Genomic DNA, 12500 nt, shown 5'->3' on the forward strand with positions numbered 1-12500 from the left:
ATATATCTCTTATATCTGGAGAGTAGTGATGTCACTCCTGTAATATATCCCTTATATCTGGAGAGTAGTGATGTCACTCCTGTAATATCCCTTATATCTGGAGAGTAGTGATGTCACTCCTGTAATATATCTCTTATATCTGGAGAGTAGTGATGTCCCCCCTGTAATATCTCTTATATCTGGAGAGTAGTGATGTCACTCCTGTAATATATCTCTTATATCTGGAGAGTAGTGATGTCACTCCTGTAATATATCCCTTATATCTGGAGAGCGGTGATGTCACTCCTGTAATATATCCCTTATATCTGGAGAGCAGTGATGTCACTCCTGTAATATCTCTTATATCTGGAGAGCAGTGATGTCACTCCTGTAATATCTCTTATATCTGGAGAGTAGTGATGTCACTCCTGTAATATATCTCTTATATCTGGAGAGCAGTGATGTCACTCCTGTAATATCTCTTATATCTGGAGAGTAGTGATGTCACTCCTGTAATATCTCTTATATCTGGAGAGTAGTGATGTCACTCCTGTAATATCTCTTATATCTGGAGAGTAGTGATGTCACTCCTGTAATATATCTCTTATATCTGGAGAGTAGTGATGTCACTCCTGTAATATCTCTTATATCTGGAGAGTAGTGATGTCACTCCTGTAATATCTCTTATATCTGGAGAGTAGTGATGTCACTCCTGTAATATATCCCTTATATCTGGAGAGTAGTGATGTCACTCCTGTAATATATCTCTTATATCTGGAGAGTAGTGATGTCACTCCTGTAATATCCCTTATATCAGGAGAGTAGTGATGTCACTCCTGTAATATATCTCTTATATCTGGAGAGTAGTGATGTCACTCCTGTAATATATCTCTTATATCTGGAGAGTAGTGATGTCACTCCTGTAATATATCTCTTATATCTGGAGAGTAGTGATGTCACCCCTGTAATATATCTCTTATATCTGGAGAGTAGTGATGTCACTCCTGTAATATCCCTTATATCAGGAGAGTAGTGATGTCACTCCTGTAATATATCTCTTATATCTGGGGAGTAGTGATGTCACCCCTGTAATATCTCTTATATCTGGAGAGTAGTGATGTCACTCCTGTAATATCTCTTATATCTGGAGAGTAGTGATGTCACCCCTGTAATATATCTCTTATATCTGGAGAGCAGTGATGTCACTCCTGTAATATATCCCTTATATCTGGAGAGTAGTGATGTCACCCCTGTAATATATCCCTTATATCTGGAGAGTAGTGATGTCACCCCTGTAATATATCTCTTATATCTGGAGAGCAGTGATGTCACCCCTGTAATATCTATTATATCTGGAGAGTAGTGATGTCACTCCTGTAATATCTCTTATATCTGGAGAGTAGTGATGTCACTCCTGTAATATATCTCTTATATCTGGAGAGTAGTGATGTCACTCCTGTAGTATATCTCTTATATCTGGAGAGTAGTGATGTCACTCCTGTATTATAAGGGATATATAGCACATCTCCCAGTATACACAGTGTGAGGCCCCCTGGCTGTGGATGTGGGTGCTGCATGTTATGAGATGTCAGGTGACACAATGAACCCTTCAGATTATCAGCGCCTCTCTATCAGCTCTCTATCAGTCTGTCCTCACGGGGGGGGGGGGGGATCTCTGTCCCCATAGATCAATATGAGCGTGTACTATGACCTCCTCAGCAAGATGATCACCATGTCACCAGTGTCTGCACTCTGTTAACAAACCAGGAATTATGGGAAGGAGAACTAAAAAGACCTGTCCACTAACCGCTGGGTCCAGAAGTTATAATGGTGCTGGAGCGTTATAAGAGAAGCAGCTGATATCGGTCTGGAGATATGAGACATAGCAGTGATGATGGCGGCCACAGAGGCCTCACACTACAGCCTCTCCCCTGCCAGAAATGGCTGATAACAGAGAACAATAGATTGTATTGCATCAGTATATCGCTTTACAGCGCTGAAATCCTTATCACAGGATAAGGTCAGAGTACAGAGAGTCCTCGCTGGCTGGGTTCTCTGTTACTTGGCATGTGCCGTGATAACTCGCTGCCAAATCTTAGGAACTTTCTGCATGTGACCCAGATGGTTAAAGGGGTAGCGCACAAAAAAAAAATTTCTTTCAAATCAACTGCTGCCATGAAGTGCCAGAGATTTGTAATTTACTTCTATTAAAAAATCTCAAGCCTTCCAGTACTTATCAGCTGCTGTGTGTCCAGCAGGAAGTGGTGTTTTCTTTCCTGTCTGACACAGTGCTCTCTGTTGCCTCCTCTGTCCATGTCAGGAACTGTCCAGAGAAGGAGCAAATCCATATAGAAAACCTCTCCTGCTCTCCAGACTGGAAATAATACCACTTCCTGCTGGGCATACAGCAGCTGATAAGTACTGGAAGGCTTGAGATTTTTTAATAGAAGTAAATTACAAATCTCTGGCACTTCATGGCAGCAGTTGATTTGAAAGAATTTTTTTTTTTGTGCACAACCCCTTTAAGGCTTTTTAAGAGTTTAAAGAGAAACTCCACACTTTATTGAAGTCCCCCACTTAATGGGGCTCCCCTTTGCATTTTTCTAATCATTTTCTCGTGATTTAGGTACTTGTACACTTGCAGTGTCCCGGTACCCATTCCCCAGGTCTTTTATGTGTAAGGTTGTCGTGTGGCGGAGCAATACTCTCCTTCGCACTATACGGGTTTGAGTATTATATATTTTGTGTATGTGCTGCTGTTTTACTTGTCACGCTGTTATACGCTGTTAAATGGCATAGACTAAAGGGTTAACATTTCTGCTGTGTCTTTACCACACTCAGTCACATGTAAGGAAGTCAGATCATTTGGTCACATGATGCCTCATAACCAGTCAGAACAGGTGGACGTTAACCAGTGCAATGCAGTCTAATGGTGTGTTTATACAGAGATTTATCTGACAGATCTTTGAAGCCAAAGCCAGGAACAGACTATAAACAGAGAACAAGTCATAAAGGAAAGACTAGGATCTTTCCTCTTTTCAAATCCATTCCTGGCTTTGGCTTAAAAAATCTGTCAGATAAATCTCTCTGTGTAAACGCAGTATAAGCCTCTGGTCAGTGCACATGTCCCCCTTCTAGCTCCTTCTAGTCAGACCATCCAGTATTCCCCTGTGAATTCTCTAAATTTGCTAAGTCCTAAGTCAAGTCAAGTATTCCAGAAGTGTCAGTAAGAAGAACAAGCTAAATGCAGATTCCAGTATGCTGCTCCGAGCAAGCACTTCCCAAAGTCATGTGAGAAAAATCACCATTTCCCAGTCCACAATGGGATACTCTCTATACTCTTATACTTTCTTCTAGTCCAGGGTTGGGGAAATTGCTCAAGTCCCCCTAGCACTGCCATCCCCTATTAGACCTCAGGTCAGGGACGGTACTGATTGGTTTTCTCATTGGTGATGGTACTCCTGTAAACGTCATTGTGTGACAGATCTGAAGAATTCTCCTTTTCTCCTGATTGTTCTCTTCTTTTTTTTAACCACAGCAGCAAACTGTAAAGATTTTGGTCAGCAGAGTATAGTGTAATTGGACTGTGGGTATAGTCATTACCCACAGCAACCAAGCTACATCTTTCTACTACAGTGCCGTAAAGTCAAATTCTTCAGTTAACCTGCTATTTGCAGTGACTTTAAAGGGAAAGTGACCAAGTCTTCCTACTCCCAAACATATAAGATGTATGCTTATCACTCTTCTGCATGATATGCGTTGTGCTCTACTGCACCCAGCTAGCTCTGCATTACACCATATGCTGCAGTTGTCATCACATCTCTTCTTTTTTGGTGTCACAAACAGGATAAGGCTATGTTCACACAACATGAAAGACCGGCCGTTCCGTGACCCGGCCGGGTCACGGAACGGCCAGTCTCTGAAAAGATCATCCCGGCCAGTACTGCAGTAGTGGCTGGATGATCTTTCCTGCCGCAGAGTTCTGATGCAGGCACATTCGTGCGCCCACATCAGAACTCTCCACTCCACACTATTGAGCGTGTGGCCGCAGCCGGTCGCTCCATAGTGTGCACTGGACATGGTTTTCTGCGGCCGCTATTCACTGAATAGCAGCTGCAGAAAACTGACATGTCAGTTGTTTGCAGCGCTGCAAAGGATCACAGCCGGAGCATATACTATGTGTATATGCTCCGGCCGGGATCACATAGAAAGCAAGGCAACGTATATACTCGTACAAACTGTGGCTGTTGTTGCCGATTGCAACAACGGCCGTACTTTTACGAAAACATACGTTATGTGAACATGGCCTTAAGGTGTGTGCTTACTTTTCAGAACAGTATCGGGTGCCCATTAACCCCTCCATACTGCTAAAGGACTTTTATGGTCTAAACTGAGGTCTATACGACATGGAGAGCTGCTGCACCTCTCACCTATGGCTGACACTAATGCCACTCGGCTACATTTAAAAACCAACGCCAGGATGTTGGTATATAATTTGATCAAACCATACTGCCCCATGTATTATGTCTCCTGGTTCACATGGGTCCCTACACTATCTCCACACTGTGTCGGTCAGTCCTCCTCTTTGTAAGACCCACATTACCCAAATTAGCAGGAGGCACCTGTGCACACATGTCAAGTACCTCCTATCTTTCCCATTCTACCTGCAGGAGCTATGGTGAGTGATAAGACCATATTCACACTTGTGTTGTTTAGTGGCAGCTTTCTCCACCGGTGGTGCCTGCTGGGTTTTGGGGGGCCCTTTGGGTGACATTGGGGTTGCAGGGCCATTCCATGGCCTCTCTTTCCTGCATGTGCACGCTTTGCAGGGTTGGCAGTCGCTGACCGACACAGTGTGGAGATGTAGCCGAGAGGCATTAGTGTCAGCCATAGGTGTGAGCTGCAGCAGCTCCTTTCTCTCCATGTTGTACTAAACTGATGTCTGTTATAAGAACTGTGCTATTGTGGGCCAAAAGACTTTACTTGCTGTGGGTTGTCTCCATTTGACTGTCTGGTTGCCATTTGCCACATGGAGTTGCTGGAGTGGTCCGCCTTTCCAAAGCTGTGTATATAATCACCTGTGCTGGAGGAGCCATAATTGTGCTTGTAGTGAATGTATTATCAGGTACATCACTTTTTTGACATTTTTTTACATTACCCAGACATTGCTCTTGGTGGCGCGGCCCTTTTTTTTTTTTTTAAATGCTGCCAGGTTAGCATGCTTGGCACCATTGTCTTCTCGTGCAGGGGTCCGGCTCCATGCATTAGAGGCGAGCCTGGCGCCCCCAAGTGTGACGATATCACCTCCCCTCTGTGATGCGACCCTGTTGATTCTAATGGAGACGCGTCAAAGAGGGGAGGGGATATCACCACATTGAGGTGGTGCTGGGCTCGCCTCTAGTGCATAGAGCCGGGCCAGTGCATGAAAAGAGAACAGCGCAGAGTGCGGAAACTGGGTGGCATTTTTAAAAAAGGATCTCACCACTGGGTTAAAAAATAAAAAATACTGTACCTGATGGTACATTTGCTTTAAAGGACAACTCCGGCAGCCTTTTCTCTCCCATTCACTTCACTTGAACCCGGAAGTGAGGGAGTTCCAAAGACGCCGGCCAGAGGGGTCACAGTCTCATTTGTCCAGCCACCAAGACATTGATGAATTTTTGCTGTGCCATGAGTTATCTACTGCCCCCGAAGGGGTTAACTCAATCACCCACACAGTATGGGAAAATCTGTGTCCTGGTCCCAGGCAGAGAAACCAAGGTCACTCCTACAAAAAAACCAAATGTACCCCCCTATGATGTACAGGGGACAGAAATCCAGAGACCATCCAGTAGCCACCATCTTGCCAAGACCCAACTCTCTGCCCTTCAATGCAAGGGACTATCTCTATAATCCAGAACTGGCTCTCCAAAACTCTCCAAAAAGGTGAACCACGTTGTCCATGCTGATTCTGAGAAGCTCTCTGCTGCGGCATCCCAGTTTCCCACTGTGCCCCGGACCTTCTGCTTCTCTGTGCATGTAGTGTGCACTCATCCGTGGGCCACACAGTCCAACACAGCAACATTGGTTCCAGAGAGCTTGTGCATGGAGGGGCCATGTGGCGTTGGTTGAGGGTGTTACCAGGCAGGTCTCCTAGTCCTCTGTCCAGATCCTGGTGGCTATTATGATCATCATCTTCAGCATGAGTTTTACCTTTGCTTTATGTGTTCCAATTGCAGTAAGATACATATTGACTCATATGGACTATGAATTTTTTCCAATGGTTTTATGCCAAAGGCTATACCTGGACATTTCAGAGGTTTATTGCTGATGATCATAATATCAATGTTATTTATTATGTTACTTTGTTTGAATGTGAATATATAGATTGCACATGTAAGGGAGGAACCCTTAACCAAACTAGGTGTTTATATCTCATGTTGACCTGCACTTGTAAATGTGTTTTCTTTTGTGCTTATGTTTCTCTTGTCCTAGGTGCCACTCTTCAAAGTTTCAACAAGGATGGCTTATCTGAAGATGGGGAGTATGCAGTGTCCCGTTACCCATTTCCGAGCTGTAGGAATAAGGTTTTTGTGTGGAATACTCTTTAGCACTCTTAAATGGGTATTGAATATTCTTTGTATGTGCTGCTGTTTTATTTGACACACTGCTTAACAGCATATACTGAAGGATGTTGTCAGTGCAGTTCTGCTGTGTTTTTAACACACATTTTAAAGTAGGATTATTTAGTCACATGATGTGTCTCATTCAATGAGAACAGTCCCTAGTGCAGTCCCTGTAACCTAGAAAGTGGTGAACATAAACCAGTCTGAGTCTGGCCTCTTACTAGTGCACATGTCTGCTAGCTCAGTTCCTGCTAGTCAAACTATCCAGTCAGCCAGTTTTCCAATGATTTCTAAGGTCTAAGTTAACTCCAGGACTTCCCAAAGTCATGTGATAAAAATCACCAATTCCCATTTCTTCATACATTCTATGTTCTCCTACTTTCTTATAGTCCAGGGGTGAAGAAATTACTGAAGGTCCCCCTGGCATTACTGTCCTCTATTAGGCCTCCAGTCAGAGATGGTGTGGATCAGCTTCAATGTCAGTGATATTTCTACTAATGTGACTTAAAGTAATATTCTTCAGTTCACCTGCTGTCAGCAGGGATCTTAAAGTTAAAGTGACCAAATATTCCTACTCACAAGCAAATAAGCTATATCTACCTTGTGCTGTATGAGGCTATGTTCACACTACGTAAAAGTACGGCAACGGCTGTACTTTTAGCGGGGTGAAACAATGCCTTATTTTCAATGGGATCCCGGTCAGAGTGTATACACATCATATACGCTCCGGCCGGGATCCTGTGCGGAGCCGCAAATAACTGACAGTTCACACAGTGAAGCGAGTGGCTCCGGCCGCTTGCTTCACTGTATCCTATGGGAAGCTCTGATGCGGGCGCGCGCTGATGCGCCCACATCAGAGCTCTGCGGCCGGAAAGATCATCCAGCCGGTACTTAGGTCACGCAACTGCCGGTCTCATACGTTGTGTGAACATAGCCTGAGACTGTATGCTTATTAGATTTGGAGAGATGATGGATGCCCAGAGCAGTTGCCCCCTCGCCCCATATCTGTGTCAGGAGAGAAGTTGCAGATTTTATTTATTTTTTTCATTTTATACTTATATTTAAAAATAAACCTTCATTTAGTGGAATAAAGCTTTATGATGATGTCACTTCCTGACAGACCTTGTGTTCCAGTCTGTCAGATCTCTGCTTGCTGTCAGTGAATGGTAATACTTTCCTTTGCATCCTTTGGTCCATGCGTTCCATCTCTCACAGCTAAGGGTTCCTTACCATAGCAGGGTGACTCTCTCTCCATCCTAGGTAAGTATTGCTGGCACTGGTGGTTTATAAGACAGAGTAGGCGAGGAGATGTTCTTGGCGCCATGTTTTTCTATAGTATGTAGCAGCTTATGTCTCCTGATGTCTCTAAACTATGGTTTAAAAACGTTTCACAGCTGTTGTGTCAGATTTTATAGCGGAACGTTAGCGTGGACCCCTCCATCTTCTTTCGATATTCCTCATCAAATATCTTGTTCTGAGACTCTGTAAAGTGATTCATCCAATCGCCAACCTCTCCTAAAATAGTGAGGGGGGGGGGGGGGAAAGCTGGAAATTACTTCATATATATATATATAGAGGCTAAGGGCCCTATTCCACCGGACGATTATCGTTCAGATTATCGTTAAATCGTTCGAATCTAAACGATAATCGTTCAGTTGAAATGCAGTTAACGATTAACGACCGAACGAGAAATCGTTGATCGCTTTATAAGACCTGGACCTATTTTTATCGTTGCTCGTTCGCAAAACGTTCGCAAATTGTTCGCATTGAATAAGACATCGGTCGGTCGTTCGCAATAGATACGAACGCAATAGCGAATAAATAGCAAAGAAAAACGATCGCAATTACGATCATAAGTAACGATTATCGTGCCATGGAAATAAGTGAACGTTTTCAGGTCTTTCACAATAGCGGTCGTTTGAGATCGTTAATCGTTAACGATTATGCAAACGATAATCGTCCGGTGGAATAGGGCCCTAATGCCCCTATTCCACGAGTCGTTTGAAGGAGCAAACGAGCGCTATTAGCGCTCGTTTGCTCCTCGTTTCCCGCTCTCTGCCGCCGCTATTCAACGCGGCGTCAGCGAGCGGGTGAGTGCGGGAGGGGCGGCGGGGAGCTGCTGGGGGGGCTGCCCGGGGGATCGCTGATCATCCGGGCAGCCCATAGGATACAGCAGCGCCTGCTGCCGATGCTCCTATTCAACGGAGCGACGGCAGCAGATCGCTGCTATATCAGTCGCTTGTTTTTCAACATGTTGAAAAACAAGCGACTGCAATGATCAGCCGACATGAACGATGTCGGCTGATCGTTGCACTCTATTCCACGGGACGAATATCGTTCGTAGCGGTCGATATCGGCCGAATACGAACGATATTGCTCCTCTAAACGACCCGTGGAATAGGGCCTTAAGGCTGTGGTAGGGCTTCCCCCTGTTCAGTCTTCTAGTTGCATTCATGGTTACTTTCAAGATGGATGAGGGGCGGGGTGTGGTATATAAAGGTGGTCCACTATTCAGTGCTTACCTGTAATTATTCACTTTCATTCACTACTGATAATGAGCTAAATTGATAACATTACAGCATGCCATAAAGTGAGATCAATGACTTTACAGCATGTCATAAAGTGAGAGGCATTGGATTGTAGTGTGTTCTGACATCTGGTGGCCACTATGATAACTGCACCTATACCAGTACCAATATTATAAGCCCACCTTTCCTCATGAAGGGAGACAAGGACTGGTCGATCACGTTGGACGGGATGGTGGAGTAGTTGGCCATTGGATTCTCCTTCATGGAGGTAAATGACGTGTGTTGGTGGATCTTCTCTACAACATCTTCAGAAAGGTCCTTCCCCAAAAATGTCATGACCTTCCTGATCTCCCGTTTGGGGTCCTGTAGAAAGAATTTCATTCAGTGACAATATTAAGGAAAGTTGTGCTCAGCTACTTCTCTCTGGAGTCAGCCGCTTCCTCACCTCCTTCATATCCTCATAGAACAGATATAGAATGTCGTGCTTGTCTCTGGCGTTCCACCACCCAAGAACATGGCTGAACCAGCTTCCCCAGGCCACTGTGAGAAGACAGGCTGGATGTTAGTAGTTATGCTGGTTTCCTGTTAGCTCTCAGGTTGTAGGGATGTGAAGCTTTCTGCTGCTCCCTGCCTGTTTACTGCAGAGTGGGAGATGTAGTGTATATATCAGGCCGTGTGGTGTATATATCAGGCCGTGTGGTGTAGGAAAACATGATATCTCCATTGTTACATATGTCCCTATCAACTAAGGGCCAGGACTGTCAGCAGAATTGTGAATGCTGCTCTGGAGTCAAATAAAGCTGCACAGCAGTGTATGGAGATGCAATGTGTTCACTCACGCTTGCCCTTCAGAAACTTCAGCACATATTCATCCCAGGTCCCGGGGTCAGGCTGGGTCTTGTTCATCCGATCAAAGTGATAATATGACACTGCGTTGTCCTTGGCGTTACGAGCGACGTAAATCACCTGCGGCAGGAGAGGAGATATGGCGGAGCGATAAGATGGATACACTGGATTATACTATGTTATATGTTGTATTGCTATGGCTGTTATGGGGGAGCTGTCTGTATTATGACTGTCACTGTTATGGGGGAGCTGTCTGTATTATGACTGTCACTGTTATGGGGGAGCTGTCTGTATTATGATTGTCACTGTTATGGGGAGCTGTCTGTATTATGACTGTCACTTTTATGGGGATGCTGTCTGTATTATGACTGTCACTTTTATGGGGGAGCTGTCTGTATTATGACTGTCACTGTTATGGGGGAGCTGTCTTTATTATGATTGTCACTGTTATGGGGAGCTGTCTGTATTATGACTGTCACTTTTATGGGGGAGCTGTCTGTATTATGACTGTCACTGTTATGGGGGTGCTGTCTGTATTATGACTGTCACTGTTATTGGGGCGCTGTCTGTATTATGACTGTCACTGTTATGGGGAGCTGTCTGTATTATGACTGTCACTTTTATGGGGGAGCTGTCTGTATTATGACTGTCAGTGTTATGGGGGCGCTGTCTGTATTATGACTGTCACTGTTATGGGGAGCTGTCTGTATTATGACTGTCACTGTTATGGGGAGCTGTCTGTATTATGACTGTCACTGTTATGGGGAGCTGTCTGTATTATGACTGTCACTTTTATAGGGATGCTGTCTGTATTATGACTGTCACTGTTATTGGGGAGCTGTCTGTATTATGACTGTCACTGTTATGGGGGAGCTGTCTGTATTATGACTGTCACTGTTATGGGGAGCTGTCTGTATTATGACTGTCACTGTTATGGGGAGCTGTCTGTATTATGACTGTCACTGTTATGGGGAGCTGTCTGTATTATGACTGTCACTGTTATGGGGGAGCTGTCTGTATTATGACTGTCACTGTTATGGGGGAGCTGTCTGTATTATGACTGTCACTGTTATTGGGGAGCTGTCTGTATTATGACTGTCACTGTTATGGGGGAGCTGTCTGTATTATGACTGTCACTGTTATGGGGGCGCTGTCTGTATTATGACTGTCACTGTTATGGGGGAGCTGTCTGTATTATGACTGTCACTGTTATTGGGGAGCTGTCTGTATTATGACTGTCACTGTTATGGGGCCACTGTGGATGTCAGTGTTTGGAGGGCACCTGACTGGTTATGGAGGGGGCACACATGCACCCTCCTTCTCTTTTCCTCCTATATCCTGATTGTTAGCAGCAGGCAGGAAAGCGTTACTAGGAGGAAAGCTACTGAGAGGATTTGGCTCCTCCCCACACTCCTCTGCCTGGCAGGCACACCTCCTGGGTGTTTCCTGTGAGCTCTGTAGCCAATAGGAAGCTTTCCCTCCTTTCTCTAACCCCTCCCCATCCCTTTAGCCTCCTGAGCTTCCCCTTGTTGCCCTCAGTCTCCACAGGACTGACCTGCAGCCATATTGTGTGGAGAAGCCACGGCCGCTGATGCTGATGTGAAGCTGCTGGCGTTCTCTGTGTGTGTGTGACCAGGCAGAGGGTGGGGGCACTTGCTGCCGGAGCTCAGCGCCCCCCTCTGGTGTTCCCTCCTGCAGCGTTTCCCCCGGCTGGATGTCGGTGGTTTGTGCTCTCCAGAGCAACTGAGCCTCATGCCAGTGCTTTTGGTTTCCGGCTTACCTCAAACTAAGTAATTTCTTGTTGCCAAGAGACTCAAAGTGCCGGCCATGTTTTCTCCCGGCCCCAGTGCCCCACCCCTTTATATTATGCCCCACCCCTTTATATGCCTCAGAGACTTTTATGCCCACCTGTGGCCAATACTCATGAGGCTGAACCTCGCTCAGTAGTTTTTCTCATCCCCACCATCGCCATACAGCCAGCTGATGAGGGGATCGCTCTCTATAGTGAGGACTCGTCCTGTGGGCTGTACTAAGCTCCTTCAGTATCCTGACGTGAATGGGCCATATTGTGATCTTGATCTTCGGTATCGTTGGACCAACATGCAATTGATAGGAAACAACACCCATAGACAGAGTATGGCAAGAGTGTGCCCCCCCCCCCCCCCAGGCTGTAGGTGATAGATTCTTGATTCACAAGGGCGGACCCCCACTCCCTCACCCTTCATTCAATTTTACTCCAGTTTTCAGCCTTTTTCAACCCTTGGTCTCCCTCCCTATTTCCTCTTGCTTTGTGCGCTGTGTCAGTCTGAAGCTGCTGTAGTTGTTTTCAATTCTCTATTCTTTTCTATAGGTTCTTCCATTCAGCGGTTTGGATTGTGGACCACTCTATACTTTGGGCTGCCCACTCTGCGGAGGTATTATTGGACACATTAGCTGACACTGTTATGGGGGCACTGTAGCTGACACTGTTATGGGGGCACTGTAGCTGACACTGTAGCTGACACTGTTATGGGGGCACTGTAGCTGACACTGTTATGGGGGC

The 12500-nt window shown here is 45.4% G+C and overlaps 2 protein-coding genes across 4 annotated transcripts in view; both read right to left on the bottom strand.

The window, feature by feature from the left end:
* The window catches only part of LOC138801866 (phosphatidylinositol transfer protein alpha isoform-like), a 10372-nt gene extending 4165 nt beyond the window's left edge, over positions 1–6207 (bottom strand). The window contains exon 1 of the mRNA XM_069984965.1: positions 6172–6207. Within this exon, the coding sequence (XP_069841066.1) occupies positions 6172–6207 (36 nt within the window). The remainder of the gene's footprint in view (positions 1–6171) is intronic.
* A 1395-nt stretch (positions 6208–7602) lies between these two features.
* Positions 7603–12500, bottom strand: part of LOC138801538 (sulfotransferase 1C1-like) — a 24240-nt gene continuing 19342 nt past the window's right edge. For all 3 annotated transcript variants that reach the window (XM_069984459.1, XM_069984461.1, XM_069984460.1), the window contains 4 exons: positions 9952–10078; positions 9558–9652; positions 9295–9475; positions 7603–8099 (listed from right to left, as the gene is read on the bottom strand). In XM_069984459.1, the coding sequence (XP_069840560.1) occupies positions 7987–8099; positions 9295–9475; positions 9558–9652; positions 9952–10078 (516 nt within the window). In that variant the 3' untranslated portion in view covers positions 7603–7986. The remainder of the gene's footprint in view (positions 8100–9294; positions 9476–9557; positions 9653–9951; positions 10079–12500) is intronic.

This window comes from Dendropsophus ebraccatus, chromosome 9 (genome assembly GCF_027789765.1).
Source record: "Dendropsophus ebraccatus isolate aDenEbr1 chromosome 9, aDenEbr1.pat, whole genome shotgun sequence".
Taxonomy (NCBI): domain Eukaryota; kingdom Metazoa; phylum Chordata; class Amphibia; order Anura; family Hylidae; genus Dendropsophus; species Dendropsophus ebraccatus.